The following is a 16,982-nucleotide window of genomic DNA, read 5'->3' as shown; positions in this document are numbered from 1 at the left end:
GTTTTCACCTTCTTAGAGGGGGGGAAAAAAAACATCCGTTATCTTTCCAAATGTCACAGGATTTGCAGTCTATAACCAAAAGGGCTCCCGTACAGAAGCCGAAGCGCATCAATAAGCCGCCCGGAGACAGAGCGGCTAACTCGCGGAAGAAGAACAAGAAGGAGGATGTTGGCAAAAGTGCTGAAACCCTAATTAAACAACTCAAACAGGTAAAGCTTTGTTTTATAAAAGGCGTGTCCTAAGTTATTAAATGCAGCGTATAGAAACCTAATTAATGCACATTTACCCTGCAGGGTCTGTCTCTGCTCCCGTTGATGGAGCCCTCGATCAACGCCAGCTTGGACCTCTTTGCTCCTTTTGGAAGCAGTCCAGCCAGCGGGAAGGAGCAGCTGAAAGGGTCGTTCGGAAACGCCGTGCTGGACAACATCCCGGACTATTATTCCCAGCTACTCACCAAGGTACAGCAAAATCATTTTCCCCCCCAGTTACAATTAATGACATCAGGCAGAAGGCCTCGATCGTAACGGTTTTTGTCCATCTACAGAGTAACCTCAGCAACCCGCCGACGCCGCCCTCCTCCCTCCCTCCTACTCCACCTCCGTCTGTACAGCACAAGCTGCTGAACGGGGTGACCCCTGGTGAGGAGCTCACTGAGAACCGGAAGAACACAGAAACGGCACAAGAGCCAATGGGTACGTTGTTTTTTTTTTTGTTGTTGTTTACGTTTCAGAAAGTTTATGCCGCCATGTTGGATTTTACACCATGATATCGTCTTCAGATTCCGTAACGGAGGAGGTGAAGAGCGTAGACATCCTGGCAGCCCTGCCCACGCCGCCGCACAACCAGAACGAGGACATCAGGTACACTGAGTCATTTGCTCTAAGCTCCCTTCGTCAGGCGGAGTAATGCCGCTTTTGAAAGCGCCGATAAAGCGGGGTGTATACGTTCCTAACAGGATGGAAAGCGACGACGACGACACTCCAGAAACCATCATCCCCGCGTCGTCCCCCGAGAGTAACCTAGGAGACGTAAATCCACGTTTTCCTCACCTGCTGGAGCCCAAAGAGGAGGAGACGGAGAGAGCGATATCCCCCATCATCCCGCTGATACCCCGCACCGCCATCCCGGGTACGAAACTGCATCTTCTGTGTCACACGTGACTCGTTCACTGATTGTTTAGAGGGTTTGCGCCGCTTCAGGCGTGTTGAATATAATTTGATAGTACGCTTTTATTTTGCAGCATTCTCAGAAAACAAACCGTTCGAAGCCCCGGATGGCAAGACGGTTTCCGTGTCCAACCACTGGGACAAGTCCAAAAGTAACGAGGTGTCTGTTACCTTGACAATGTCGTCTGCTGCTGCCAAGGTAATAATTCGTGACCAAATGTTGTTGTTTTTTTTGCTCAGCTGCTCTGTTTCCTACATTTGTCCCAACCTAAATGCAGATTGAAACCCAAAACTGCTGTTTTCCGTTTTCAGAAACTGAACCATGTAATGATGGCGATGGCTCAGCTGCTCAGCATTAAAATGCCAGGCACTTACGAGGTCACATACCCTCCCCAAAACCCTGAGCTGCCCGGAGTGGATGGGCCAGAGAAAGGACCTGGTCACTCAGGTGGGCATTTACTGGAGATTTTAGTTTTATTTAGTTGCTTTGAGATTAAAGTATAGCTTTAAATAGAGCTGCACCAGATATTAAATGAATTGAGAAAGCTTCCTGGAGAGGAAGCAAAACGTCTGCAACTACGGAAAACAAGTACAGTTGCTTTGTTTTTTTTTTTTTTACTTTTTTTGGAATGACCATGACCTGGATGACTGAGAATCTTCACCAGCAGATATTAAATCACATTGTACGTTTGGCATAGAACTGATTGGATGCATTATATTAGCTAGGTTATTACATTATAAGTGCCGTGCATTCAAGCTCTGCTTGCCAGTAATCAGTGGGATGGTTCCCCATTGGCTTTTATGCCAACGTCTTATATGGATCTAAGATGCTAAAGCTGAAGGAGAACAAAAGAGAAAGATGAAAGAGAGGAAAATGTGGGTTAATTGACATCGTGCAGCCCTTGGTTTAAATAAATTTACCTTTGCAGGGTTGGAACCGTAAGCAATCACATACCAGCATGTGTCTCCGCCTTGAATTCAGTTTGGTGCCTTTTTTTTGTTTTGTTTACAATTACGTTAAAGCAAAAGAGGTCCAAGCAATCGTTTAATGAAATCACTTCAATCACAGACAGATTGAAATTTACTCACTCTGGTGTCATGTAAAAACTGGCTTAAATGTCTTCTATCTGAGAATACCCAGCCGGTTTCGATCAGGTCATTGACTTTACAGCAATACCTCCTTCTAACCAAGCGTGTGACGAGAGTGAAGAGCAGCTGCTTGCTTTTAACAGGAAGAGGCCTTCTGTAGCCCCTGGCCTGGTATGGTTTCTAGGACTCAGAACCTGTTGATGGATTAGCTTTACCATCAGCAGTGAGGGCAAAAGCAAAGGCTGCGGATTGGCTGTGGACAGCTGTAGCTTCTCACTGCGTCTCAAAAACTGGTTTACTATGATACTAAAATGCTGACAGGACATAAGTTATAAGGTGATTTGTATTAATTTCAGCTTTTGTTCAAAACTTCATTTTTTTTTTGTTTTTCGTTTTTACAGCTGTTGTTTAATTGTTAGCGATTGCAAGTTTGAACGCTACAGACAGTTTGGATGTTGCACTACACCTTGTTGTTAGCCAGGGATATTATCCACGTGTCCATTCTGCCTCGAGATAACTGTCCATATGCCACATCTGTGAAGTCCTTGGCGTCTGTGAGTTATCTGATGTTTCCCTGTTAACGGCTTTCTGTGGCTCCAGCCTCCGTGATCGCATAATCCTTAACAACCCCCCTGTTGACGTGCCCAAAAGGCACATCGCAACAAAATAGTCCAAATGTCCATCAACCTTGTTTTCTGTCTTTTTACCAGTTTCACTTACATTCAGATAGATGATAGAGATTCAACTAAGTGATTAAACTGGACCTGAGTCGGCGACGCACCTTATCTCTTTTAAACAAGCCAACTTAAAGCTCCCTTTTGCATCGTCGCGGCAACTTATTGAGACCCTGTAATGCTGTCAAACTGCAGACCTCAGCTGGAGGTTCTCGGGCCCTGGACTTTCTGTCGATCTGCTTGACCCTTTAGCTTTGGTGTTGCTTCAGTGTGCCACCATTTTAAAAGTTGCAGGCCTGATTGTGAACTTCTGCACATAAAGACACTATAGACACTCGCTCTGAGTAAATGCACGCTGTATGCAGATGACGGACCATTTCAACGTTGGGTAATACGTTGAGCCAACAGAAGGGTGCAGCAACCCTCAGGGTGTTTTCAGCTGTGCCATATCGGGTTTATAATCTGAGGAATTGACACTAATGGTAATTTGGTTCTGTCTTCCAGGGGCATTGAGCACGAAGGACAGCGCCTCCCTCAGCCAGGACGACTGGCTCAGACAGTTTGACGTCTCTCTCCCCGGCTGTACGCTGAAGAAACAAGTGGACATCTTGGCCCTCATTAAGCAGGTTTGGCACCGCTGTTCCCTGTTGACCTTTTTGTTGGATTTTGTTTCTAAAAGAAGTTGCTGATCGCATCCGTTTGCTTTCCTCGCAGGAATTCCAAGAGACCGACGACAAACCGGCACAGCACTGTTATACAACCAACGTCAGCGATTTAGACGTACGCCATCTTCCCGTCATACCGGTGGAGGAATCTCCACCCCCGTCGCCTCCTTCTCCTCAGCCTCCTCCAGCTCTACCAGTCGCCGCCGCCGATGAGGCCGAATCGCCCAAAAAGGCAACATCTCCGACTCCTCCTTCCTCCAGCCCCGTCGTCGTGCAGACCAAAACCGAGCCTGAACAGGATGTGGGTTCAGCTGTCGATGCGCCTCAGCCGGCTAACGTCTCAGAATCTGAAGCTCCTGCTCCGCCGTTAAACTCTGAACCGACCCCAGAGCCGTCTGAAGCCCCGGCGTTGAACGAAGTTCTTACAAGTGCCGTCGTGAAGGAGGAGGAGGACTGCGTGAGCGAGCCAGCGCACCCTCCCGCGGATTCCCCCAGCGCCATGGAGTCTTCCCCCAAAGCCCTGAAGCAGCGCCGGCCCTTCTCGCCCGACGAGGAGGCGGCGCTGCCCAAAGTGAAGAAATGGAAGGGCATCCGCTGGAAGCGCCTCCAGATCGTCATCACGATACGAAAGGGCGGCTCCAAGAAAGAGACGAGCCGGGAAGTGTCGGAGCTGATGGAGCGGCTGCGCATCACCCTGCGACCCGAGAAGCTGCCCCGAGATAAACGTAAATGCTGCTTCTGCCACGAGGAAGGCGACGGCGCCACGGACGGCCCGGCGCGGCTGCTCAACATCGACGTGGACCTGTGGGTGCACCTGAACTGCGCTCTGTGGTCCACCGAGGTGTACGAGACGCAGGGGGGCGCTCTGATCAACGTGGAGGTAGCGCTGCGCCGCGGCCTGCGGACGCTCTGCGCCTACTGCCAGAAAACCGGCGCCACCAACAGCTGCAACCGGCTGCGCTGCCCCAACGTCTACCACTTCGCCTGCGCCATCAGGGCGCGCTGCATGTTCTTCAAGGACAAGACCATGCTGTGCACCCAGCACAAGCTGAAGGGCCCCAGCGACGACGAGCTCAGCACCTTCGCCGTCCTGCGCCGCGTTTACATCGAGCGCGACGAGGTGAAGCAGATCGCCAGCATCCTGCAGCGGAGCGACCGCATCCACCTGTTCCGCGTCGGCGGCCTCATCTTCCACGCCATCGGCCAGCTGCTGCCCTCCCAGATGGCCAACTTCCACTCGCCCACCGCCATCTTCCCCGTGGGCTACGAGGCCACGCGCATCTACTGGAGCACGCGCGTGCCCAACAAGCGGTGCCGCTACCGCTGCCGCATCGGCGAGGACGACGGCCGCCCGCTGTTCGAGGTGCGCGTCCTGGAGCACGGCCTGGAGGACCTGCACTACCGCGAAGCTACCGCCGAGGGTAAGAGCTCCTCAGGACAGCTCAGAAGTATTCACACGCCTTGAGAATGTTACAGCCATCAGGTGGAATGTGTTTTGTGTGGATTTGGTGTGAAAGGCCACCACAGAGGAGCGTGTAAGGAAAGACGAGTGTGGCTCGCACTTGTATCTCGTCCCCCTGAGTCCATATGTTAATGAAAATCAATAACAGCTACAATTCTTTAAGAGTACATCACATTTAATGTTTCGATTTCCAATGAGCTCCAGGTGTGGGCTTGGACTAGGCCGTTATAACACGCGAGTATAACAGGGTCTAAAGCAGGGGTGTCAAACTCATTCTGGTTTAGGGGCCGCATACAGCTTAATCTGATCTCAACAGGGCCACACGAGTTAACTCATTGCAAGATTAAGTAGAACTAATAAATGTGGACTTGTTGTTGATTTTTATATTAAGTTAATTTCACTTTTACACAATATATTATGAATAACCTCAGCGTTTTTAAGAAAAGTATGTGCAATTTCAACAATACTTTTACTCAGTTAAACATTTACTTAAGTGCATTATGCATAAGAACTGATCACAGTGATTGTACAATGTTGAAAAACATTTATTCACATTTTTTGGAACTTAAAAACACTGTCTTGCATGACAAAATACATCAAACAGATAAAAATTAAGAAATGATTTGAATTTTTCCACACCTGAAGCTTAATCTGCTTATTAAAACACAGCGCCCCTCGTGGACAATATAGGAACTGCACAGGACACTGTGCCGTATGTTTGACACCCCTGATCTAAAGGTTAGAGCTGACTTTCTTTTAAAGTAAAGGAGGCTGTAAAAACATAAGCGCCCCATTTTTCATGTTTTATTTGTGGAATAAATGAATAAAAACATCTCATACGCCTTCCATTTATCAATTATGCTCCGCTCTGTGTTGGTTTACAATGCAGAATGCCGGCAAAATGCACTGAATGTTACGCGTTCAAGCGCATTCTGCTGCATTAACGGCATTAATCAACCGGAGGTTCTGCTCTGTAAGTTTAAAAAGCATCTTTGTTCTCCAGGAATCTGGGAGCGCATCGTCCAGCAGGTCGCCAAACTCCGAGACGATTCGTCCATGCTGAAGCTCTTCACCGAACACGTGAAGGGAGAGGAGATGTACGGCCTCACGGTCCACGCCGTCATGCGCATCACCGAGTCGGTAAGAATGGCCGTTTATGAGCCGCCCGTGTTTCAGAGAAACGTTTCCCGTCGGACCCGCTGTGACTAAAAGCTGCTTTCACCGACGCTTTAGCTGCCCGGAGTCGAGAGCTGCCAGAACTACCAGTTCCGGTACGGCCGACACCCGCTGATGGAGCTCCCACTCATGATAAACCCCACAGGCTGTGCTCGCTCTGAGCCCAAGGTTGCCACACAGTGCAAAAGGTAAAGCTGCATAAAAAAAAACAGGAAACAACTTTAAAGTATATATTTTAAAAGAGGGATTTGTGAGATGGATAAAATGCAGTTTCTTTTTACAGCATAGCTTTTTTTCTTTTGGTCACGTTGAAGTTAATCCTCCAGTCGCTGCTGCAAAGCGAAATTCTTTTTGTGCTTTGCATGCAGCAACGGATGTTGTTACTGCATGCGTCTTTTCTAAACGGCCCGAGCCACACACACCAGTAATCGCTTTCTCTCCGTCCGAAAACAAAGGCCTCACACTCTGAACAGCACCAGCGTGTCCAAGGCCTACCAGAGCACCTTCACGGGGGAGCTCAACACGCCGTACAGCAAGCAGTTCGTCCACTCCAAGTCCTCCCAGTACCGGCGCCTGAAGACGGAGTGGAAGAACAACGTCTACCTGGCGCGCTCTCGCATCCAGGGCCTGGGGCTGTACGCCGCCAAGGACCTGGAGAAGCACACCATGGTCATCGAGTACATCGGCACGGTCATACGCAACGAGGTGGCCAACCGCCGCGAGAAGATCTACGAGGCGCAGGTACCCAAAGCTTTCGCTGGACAATATTTGCTGACTGATGCAGGTTTTTTTTTTTTGCTTGTTTGTTTACATAAATCTTTGCCTATTTCAGCCGTTTCCAATTTCTGTTAACAGAGTTAATATTTGCTTCTACTGCCAGCAGCCTTTTAATTACTTGCATCGGGAGCGGAGTTGAAGTAACGACGTGTGCGACTGAGAGAGCTTTCAGGGTTTTACCGAGGTGGTCTGGAGCGAGATCTTAAGCTGTCTTTTGCAACCTGTGCTGAGAGTTTAATTGCTCCGTTGGCATTAATCGACGTAAACGTGACTCTGTGGGAAATGACTTCGCCCATTTGCCCCCCGGTCAGATGAGATGGGGCGCGTTCTGCCTGCCGGCTCCTTTTTCAGACCAAAAAACAATGCACAGCTCAGAGGAAAACACAACCCTGGAAATTTTCTTTTTTTCATGAATTACATAATGGCAAGCATGGAGTATTATCACTAATAATTTTGTACCAAAATTTTTTTTTATCCTTGTTGAGCTTTTCATGTTTGCTGCCATCTTGGCATCCATATAACGTGCTGTCACTCAAACCCCGTGAAAATCTTCGTAATCGTGACGCAACGACTGCACCAGGCCCTGTAAGGCTTGGTAATTAGCTTAAAAACAAAATCTGTTTTATTATACCAAATCCGATTATTCGATTTATTTACTTTTTTCCTCCTTTTTGTTTCACAAAAAGAAATGACAGAAATAATTTTAAAAACATGCTTTTACGTCAAGCATTTAATCTGGGAATGGACCTGAATACAAAATGCAACTAGACACAAGCTGTGAAACATGCTTAGAAAACAAGATGGCGGCCCTGCCGTCGTAAACATTAAGAATATAACAAAATGTTTGCTGCTAGGGGTTTTACACAATGAGCTAAGAACAGACTTCATTTCACATGTGAAACTGCAAACTAACTTAGAAAAAATAGGTAAATTAAAGAGCCTCGTATTGTGGTGGGGGAAAAAAAAGTTTCCTCTTTGCAGTATTTTGATGATATATTTCCCTAAACATATATTCAGCATTGCTGCGGTTCTCTTCATGGAAGCCCAATGAGTGCATTGGCAAAATAAAAATCCAGATTTACAAAAAAATAAAATCTTAAGAAATTGTAATCTCAAATTAATCGGTTAAATCGATTTGTTGCCCAGTCTTAGGCCCTGGAAAAGAGTGTAGATGTAATGACCGTGCCATGCCCAAAATGACTGCTTCTTGTAGCAGTAATACCCTGAATAAAATATTTATTCACGTCAGGTTTTCTTCGGGCTCGGCCTCACAGTTCAAATGTGTCGGTCGGACTTTATGCCTGCAGGCCCGGGTCGGGCTGGATTTACTGGCCCCAGAATACGAACATGGATAGATCCAAGGCGATAGATGCAGAATGGCGGGCGCGCGGTTGCAAACATAAACCTGATGTATGCAAAGGCTTATAGTCTGCTATCGTGATTGTTCTGGGGGGCGTCAGCAGGTTCTTATGTAACGTGTCAATTATAAAAGCACCAATGTGTCATAGGAAGAATACGCGTTACATGAAAACGTTGTTTTTGTTTGACTTGGAGCGCCCCGAACGCAGGAACAGCCTCTTTCTGCAGGAAATGGTTTCCCTTCTAAGAGCCTCTGTTACTGAAAAGGGCCGACCGGGTCGCCTTCAGTAGCTTCCTGAAGCATGTGGGGCATTTAAGGGTCAGAAAAAGATGGGATTTTTACGTTTTCAACTAGCCGGTCACCAGCCGATTGGTGCAAATTAGATTCCTTTGTTTGAGGCTACATCTGCTGCTGTGAAGCTACTCCGCTTAGGGCTGGACGATATAGATAAAAAGCATATCGATAAACTAGAAATCATATTGATCGATATCCACAATTATCAACAAATTCAAAACATGTCATTTTGCTTAATGACATATTTTTAGATGCAGACGCAAAAACTGAATTTAAACTCAACTCTTTATTAAACCAACTTTTTACCAAAACTGCAAGTATTTAAAAATTATTTAATTATTTAAAAAAAGTCTTTGAAGGGGGCGGAGCTTAGTGACCGAGCATTCCTGGATCTGCGTTGTGATTGGTTAAGATGATGTAATGACTGTCATATTAACCTACATGGTGGGGTTGAAAGCAAAGGGATGGAAAACTGTTCTATTGAACTTTTTATTGACGCTTTATTTCTATTATCGATACATATTGTTGTTGAATTACTAACTCCCCTGTAGTTGACTGCCGGACCGTTTAACGCTGCGTTTCTCCTCCTAGAACCGGGGCATCTACATGTTCCGCATCAACAACGAGCAGGTGATCGATGCCACGCTCACAGGCGGTCCGGCCCGGTGAGTACGGCTCAGCAGACCCCTCTGATCTCCCCCGTCTGGCTACCAGCTAACATTCTGCTATCATGTCGCCCCCCAGCTACGTGAACCATTCCTGTGCCCCGAACTGCGTTGCCGAGGTTGTGACGTTCGACAAAGAAGACAAGATCATCATCATCTCCAGCCGCAGGATCCCCAAAGGAGAAGAGGTGAGCCCCCACACACCTCCCTCAGGGTTCCCACGGGTCCTTGAAATCCTTGAAAGTTTGTGAATCAGAAAAAATAAATTCAAGGCCCTTGAAAGTTATTGAAAACAGCATAAAAAAAACCTTGTCCTTGAAAGTCCTTGAATTTTTTTGTGGGGTTGACACGGATGACGACTCATGTCATTATTTTACTACCACACAATCTTTTAAAATTATGTTGATTCCGCAGACTTTAATTTGCAAAAGTACGTTCGCTCTTCTTAGCTAGTTGGTAGGCTACGGTTTAGGCCTATATGCGTCCAACAGGTTACATTGACGATTCACGTTGAGTCAGAGGAGAGTTGCAAGTCGTCGCATAATGTCATGCCCGGAAAATGCAAATTCCAAGACGTTTGGCTTTGCAAAGGAATGTTATGCAGATTCATTGTATTAAAATATGATAACCTATTCAGCGGTCACAGTAGGTAAATGCCGCCACGTGTGGTCCTTGAATTTGAGGAAATTGGTCCTGGAAAGTCCTTAAAAGGTCCTTGAATTTGATGTTCACCAAAGGTGTAGGAACCCTGCTCCTTACCTGACTCCGCCAGATAGATTTGCTCCGCATATCCATCTGGAAACCTTCCGTTGAAGTAATTTTGGGAAGGGGCGAAAATACTGGTTAGCTGATTGGCCTATGTTGGTGATAGACGGGCCAAATAAACCAATCAGATTCGTCGTCGCTCTGTTACGAGCGACGACGAAAACACAACCACAAGCCAAGCTACTCTTGCTGCTGCAGGTAAAGGCTCGTTAGCTCAGCAAAGAAATACTCTGTAATTCTGATAAAACTTGCTCGATAGCCACGCTAACGCTAGTTTCATCGGCTGAAGCCGCCATGTTCTTTAGACTGAACTGTCGCGCTTCCCGTTGCGTCACACCTCAACCCGCCTCAAAGCCAACGCTGATTGGACGTTCGTTTGGTGAACGGCTCCAAATTTTCTTCAACGGAAAGTAGCCAGACTGATCTGCGAGTGAAACCTTGAAAGCTCGCGAGATCAGGATGGTCTCACGAGGCTACCCTGCTCCCTCCTTAGGGTAGCAAACGGCAGCCTTCACCAGTCTCTCTGTGTTTTGTCCTTCGTTTCAGCTGACGTACGACTACCAGTTCGATTTCGAAGACGATCAGCACAAGATCCCCTGCCACTGTGGAGCCTGGAATTGCCGCAAGTGGATGAACTAGCCGGGGAGAAAGCGAACCGGGGGGCGACGGGCCCCATCGCTGTCGTCGCCACCCGACGACGCTCCTGCGCCAAAGCCTTTGAATCCTACATCGCCAGTGCATAAGCTGTTCCCGAGAGACGCGGAGGGAGGCGGTCCTCCGCTGTCAAAAGACTAAAGTGTTGACATCTTGTAGCCAAAGGTCTGAAGAGCATTAATCATGAATAAACAACCAATCACTTTACAGGAAAAAGGACAGTTTGACGGCGGGGGGGAGGGTCTAACTCTGATGTTTGGACTAGTGACCCATCACCCCCCCCCCCCCCCACACACACACACCCGCCTCCTTTCACCGACCCTCCTCACCTCCACCCTTCGACACTGTCTACCCTCAATAAGCTCGCAGTGGCCGGAAACAATCCTCAGCAGCGCCGGATGAGTCGGACCCTCTGTAACCCAACACCCCCCCCAACCCCAACCCCAACCCCAACCCCCCCGCGGAGCCGAGCACACGCAGAGCTCGGCCAACAAGCCATCTCCAAATACTAAAAGCGAACTTACGGACGCGTTCTTTTCACCTTCCTAGTCGGACCTATCTCCCGTCCTACGCGTCCCGCCCCCCCCCCCCCCCCCCCCCCCCCCCCCCCCCCGCCACCTCCCAGGAAAAAAAAAATGGCACTTTCCCCTTAAAGTCCTCGTCGACAACCCGGCTATCGGCTCGCCAGACAATCTCCACGTCAACAACGGTCGACTGGGGGGAGAGACGAGAAAAGAAGACGCTGTTCATCTGCGGCTCCAAGTGGTTCGACACAGTCTACCTCACTGATTTAGCGGGAAATGACTGCTTTGTATAAAAAAAAAACTTAACTGCTACTGTGGATTTACTCTGGGGCTGGGGGGGAGGGGAGGGGGGGGGGCGTGTTTTTAACGGGCTTAGCCCTCTCGGACAAGCAGGGAATCTAAAGCAGCAGGTTTGCTCTATCTACTCTATGCTGATGTTGATTTACAATAAGGAGCCAACGTTGTTATTAATCATGGATTATTTATACAGAGGAATATATCAGTTTTTTGATAAGAGATTTCATTAAAAAATCACAATTGGAAGCTTAAAGGGCATCATTATTGCCACCAACCCCCATCTGGGATGTTAACTCTCCCTTTTTATTTTTTAGATATACATATATATATATATATATATATAGATTAAACTGCATCTCAAAATCATGCTGTCGGCTTTGTGAAAGCACAATAAACCTCCACCCCTTCGACTCGCTCACTGACGTAAAGGAACTGCTAAACGTACCGAATCCATATTAACCAAGTAAGCCTGCGGGTCGCTGACGTTCCAGGTGTTTTTTTTTTTTTTTAAAAAAAGGAGCCAGTGGATGCATGACTACTGTCCCATTCAGCGCCTTTTAAACTCCCTACAAACGACACAATCGTCTCACACCTCAACCTTAAAGGAAAAAACAAACAAACGCAACCTATGAATCATGTCTCTTCCTCTCTGTGTTATTTAATAGACTGTTGTTTGAAACTTTTACTGTAAGTAAGTCTTCCTCTGCCTGAGTACAGCCTGCAGTGTTTCTCTGTCCCCTCTAGATGGCGTGCATCCTTTTTTTTTTTTTTTTTTTTCTTCTGTTTTCCTGATTCGCTCCCAGTGCTGGTACTGTCCTACCCAGGCTGGACTGGTGGCAGGGAAAGACTTATCCGTGGGGAGGGGGGAAAAAAAAGGGCATTTGTTTTAATTTCTGTGTAAAAATAATGAGAAAAAAAAAGTCTTTAAAGGGAGCTTTACTAAAACTCCACCTTCCTATATGACTTTTGATCCCTCGTTCCTCCCCCAACCTAAGACCTCACATGATTTAAATAAAAGAAAAAAGGAAAAAAAAAAAAATGCAAAACCTGTACAAACTGTATATATCGCATATGCATTAGAGGAGGGGGGGGGGGGGGGAGCGGCTCTTTATCCAGCCCCTTTGTAATCAATAAAGGCGAGAAGTGCTGAACGTAATAAAATAAAATAAATGGAAAAAAAAAAATCAACCACTGGATATCATTTTAACAAAGCTGTACATAAATATAAATATATGTAAAATTTGCAAACTTAATATCTTTATGTATATGAACCAGAGTGTTTCTTTCTTTTTTTTTTTTTTTTTTTTTTGCATTTACCTGTTTTTCTATTAGTGTTTTTTTTGTTGTTGTTGCTATAAGCTCCTGGAGGCGAGTTTTGGGGCGAGACGGGCCGCGAGGAGAGGAGAAAGAACTGCTCATGACGAGGAGAGCCGAGGCGATTACTGAGCTGTGCTAAAGAAAAAAAATCACTTTTTTTTTTTCATAAAGCAGTACAACGGTGAATAGCGTTTGTATTTATGTTATTTTTTTTTTTTTTTTGTTCCTTTTTCTTTGGGGGAGGGAGGGGGGGGTTGTTTATTTATGCTACTGCTTGTTGACTACCAAAACCTTTCCAGTTAATGGTCAGAATTGGATCTGTATAGTCTTGAATGGAAAAACCTTGAACTCCCTAGAATCTTGTTTGTGGTTTGCTTTTTTGAATATCTTCCCTATAGAAGTGAATGTGTTGGTAAAACCTTGTGAAATGGTCCCTTGGCCCTCATCATGTATGTTTATTGTAATACTCAAAGTTAACCCCCATACTTAACCTGGTAATGAATTGCACTCTCATTGTATAACAGAGAACTTCTCTAAAGTGGTAGATATTGATCAAGTATCCCGAACAGTGATACATATATATAAATATATATATATATATGGATATATATATATTTTTTTGGTATGTTTCTATTTCAAGGGAAGACCATGAGACGACAGGCGCTCACTGGATTTTAGCCGAATGAATTTTTAGCTTCTCTGAATTAATTTAAGTTCTCTGCTAAATCTTTTTAATTTAATAAAGTTTGCTCAAATCGAAGGTTATTTTAACCTCGCCTTTTTAAGATAAGAGAGAAAAAAAAAAGATGATGCATCTGTACAGCAGAGATACTTTAAGGGAATATGACTAAATAAAGTGATCATTTTTATTGTATGTGGCATGTTTTGTATGGATATTCTTTGGAAATGTACATATTTTTTTTAGGACGCCAGAGGTTGCATCTCTTTATATACTGGTTTCCCCCCTCCCACTTGCCTCCTTTACCCCTCATCTTATTTCTTTGTCTGCTTTTGTTTCTTGGAAAGGAAAAAAAAATAAAATGCATTTGAAATATGTGTCTGTTTTCTCTCAACGACGGCCGCTCTCTGTAGAAAAGATGTCGGGAATCAGATTCAGGGCAGAGTCTGCATAAGAAAGCTGACTTATGAGCAAATCCCTGCTCGGGTTTATCCTTATTTATAATTCATGTTCCGCTTGCAAAACAAAAGCTTTTCCAGTAAATAATCAGAAAAAGACTGGAAAAAATGTGATCATTTACTTAAACTGTCAAGCATTTGGAAATGACTAACTTGTGCTTTATATGAAGTCATGCTAATAAATAACCAATATTACGTACAAAGAGTTTAACCTTTGAGCTGCTCTGAAGAGACCACACACATTTTATCAGACTACAAAAGGCAATAAAACGGAACAAGAAAAAGGTTTACTCCCTTTGTCCGAAAGTAAATCAATTTGATTTCAATGTGTTTAATAGGCTATGTGGATGAGAATTGTGTTGCAAGGATCTTGCATCCCAACCTCAGCATTTTATGTTTTAAAGCATGTGAATAAATATAAACCCTCTTGACTGCTTATAAACTTACTTAATACTCATTGGCATCTATGACAAGGGAAACAAACCCTTTGAATCAATCAATTCAATCGCATCAAAAAAATCCTTTGAGTACTTTTACTCTGAAAGAAAAAAATTAAAATGATTTTCTACAATATAAAAGCTTGTTCATTCAAATTTGTCTTTTTTTTTTGGGGGGGGGGGGGGGGGGGCTATACCCTTTTGTGTGAATCAAGAGTGTCTAGTGGCTTCTTGTGGTAGAGCTATGAGGAGACAGAATTTCTATCAAATGGGAAAGACAAGAAAACATCCCATTAAAGTTAAGGGAGTTGTGTGATGGCCTGACGTCGGAAAAAAGCCACCAGAATATAGTTGTGTGCCTAAACTCGCACGTCTACAATCAGATCAGTAATGGAAAAAAGTTTAAATCCAGAAATGTGGATGGTGAGGAAAGTAAGATGACCAAAACTCCCTGATAGATGGCTGGAGTCCATGGCGTGGCGTGGCGTGGTAACGAAAGCTGTGGAAGGGCCTGCATTACTTCGTTAGCTATTAGATCCTAAAAATAACTGCAACACCTTCAAGGAAACAAAGGGAGATTCTCTATTAGGACTTCTAATCTTGCATATTTGCAATTATTTGGCAGCATTGTTACATTTCTAACTTCCGACGTATTTCTTTTTTAATAATCTCCATATTTCCTCTCAAGCACAAATAACTGATTAAACAAGATCCATCCATGGTCTACACCCAGTCATTCAAGCAGGATCACATCTACGGGAGAAAAATAAACTCAAGAACGAAGCATGCCAGATTAATATAAATCAATGTGTAAAGCACTGAACAATAGGAAAATCCTGTGGCTTTTTCCATACTTTTTTTTCTTTTCTATATAAGATAAGATGCTTTATTTACATACAAGGTACACATAACTAAATTTTGTTGATCAGATGGAGAGTTAGTTTGAGTGCTCCGCCACTAATGGCCGACCTGACCAGCATGTCTTTTGATCCAGACCTAAAAAAAAATTACAAAAGCAAATTCAATCTTTCCAGACTGCATTATGATCCCTGAAATACGCCATATTGACAAACGTATTTGCTCGCCTGCCCTTAACTTTGCATAAAAGCATTTATAATCAGTAGGGTTCAGTATGACGTTGGTCCACCAGCTGTAACAGTTTCAGCTCTTCTGGGAAGGATGTCCACAAGGTTCTGGAGTGTTCTGGAGTATTTCTGACCATTCTTTCAGAAGCATGTTGATGAGGTCAGACACCAGAAGGCCCGGCTCGCCGTCGCTCCTCTAATTCATCCCAAAGGTGTTCTGTCGGGTTAACGGCAGGACTCTGGTGAGGATGGCCTTGAATGACCTACACAAACTCTCTCATCCATGTCTTCTGGACCTTGCTTTGTGCTCTGGTGCACGGTCGTGCTGGAAGAGAAAGGGGCCGTCTGCAAACTGATCAAGTCCAGCTCCTGAAAAACAGCCGCACACCAGAATCCTCTACCCACCAGACTTTACACTTTGCAGTCAGACAAGGTTCTAGCAGCCACCACACCCAGACTCCTTCAGATTTCCAGAGAACGCACCTCCACTGCTCCATTGGCGACATGCTTTACACCACCGCATCCGACCCTTTGCATCGCACCGGGTCAGATGCTTGGATGCAGCTGCTCAGCCATGGAAACCCATTACTATACTTGCTGAACTATAATCCATAAACTCTGCACAACATTTGTATATTTGCACATTTTGCATCATTGCATCTCCATCTAGCATTACAAATGCTGCCGAACTCTTAGTTTTTAAATGCATTCTTGCACAAATGCCCTTTGCACAGTCAAATTCTGTACATACAAATATATTTTTTTCAAATACTCACCTGTACACACTTTCTCCTGCATTGTTTACATTTCAATTGTTTTACTTTTAAATCAGTGCTGCACCTTATACTGTATTTTAAATCTACTGTAAATTACAAGCTGTATTCTTGCACAAATGCCCTTTGCACAATCAATTCTGCACATACAAATGTTTTTTTAAAGAAATACTCACCTGTACACTGACTTCTCCTGCAATGTCTACATTTTAATTGTTTACTTTTAAATCACTGCTGCACTTTATACTGTAATTTAATTTTACTGCAATTTACAAGCTGTATGCAACTAAATCTCTTGTGGCAAATGATTTTGTACTTTGTCTCCATTTGCTCATGCAATCATGTATGAAACTTACACAGGAGTTCCACCTTTCCATCACTAGAGAAATGCAGGAGCGCTGGGAATGGTCACCAGCGCCCTGTGACGCAGCACGGATAAAAACCAGGTACGGTACAGACGACTGACAGACTCACCAATAAACCAGGATAAAAGTCATGCAAGCGCTACAATGAGATTGTTCTTTTTCAATAAACAACTGAAACCATGTAAGAAAAAGAGGAATTTATTGTATATTGTCTATATACACTTTTGAACTAAATCAGTAAAGATCAGCACAATATTGTCACTGAAATTTGAAGTTTCACCTATGAACATGATGATCAAA

General features: G+C 44.9%; 1 protein-coding gene across 1 annotated transcript in view; it reads left to right on the top strand.

Annotated features, from left to right (window-relative positions):
• The window catches only part of kmt2d (lysine (K)-specific methyltransferase 2D), a 42,624-nt gene extending 31,289 nt beyond the window's left edge, over positions 1–11,335 (top strand). Inside the window, exons 41-55 of the mRNA XM_036137731.1 lie at positions 60–209; positions 294–458; positions 545–692; positions 779–860; positions 956–1,128; positions 1,241–1,365; positions 1,479–1,614; positions 3,434–3,555; positions 3,644–5,015; positions 6,060–6,196; positions 6,290–6,420; positions 6,688–6,973; positions 9,255–9,328; positions 9,408–9,516; positions 10,640–11,335. Of these exons, the coding sequence (XP_035993624.1) occupies positions 60–209; positions 294–458; positions 545–692; positions 779–860; positions 956–1,128; positions 1,241–1,365; positions 1,479–1,614; positions 3,434–3,555; positions 3,644–5,015; positions 6,060–6,196; positions 6,290–6,420; positions 6,688–6,973; positions 9,255–9,328; positions 9,408–9,516; positions 10,640–10,732 (3,303 nt within the window). The 3' untranslated portion in view covers positions 10,733–11,335. The remainder of the gene's footprint in view (positions 1–59; positions 210–293; positions 459–544; positions 693–778; positions 861–955; positions 1,129–1,240; positions 1,366–1,478; positions 1,615–3,433; positions 3,556–3,643; positions 5,016–6,059; positions 6,197–6,289; positions 6,421–6,687; positions 6,974–9,254; positions 9,329–9,407; positions 9,517–10,639) is intronic.
• The last annotated feature ends 5,647 nt before the right edge of the window (positions 11,336–16,982 follow it).

The sequence above is a fragment of the Fundulus heteroclitus genome, chromosome 1 (assembly GCF_011125445.2).
Source record: "Fundulus heteroclitus isolate FHET01 chromosome 1, MU-UCD_Fhet_4.1, whole genome shotgun sequence".
Classification (NCBI taxonomy): Eukaryota; Metazoa; Chordata; class Actinopteri; order Cyprinodontiformes; family Fundulidae; genus Fundulus; species Fundulus heteroclitus.
Note: the sequence above shows the minus strand (reverse complement) of the source record. Positions and strands in the feature narration are given on the sequence as shown.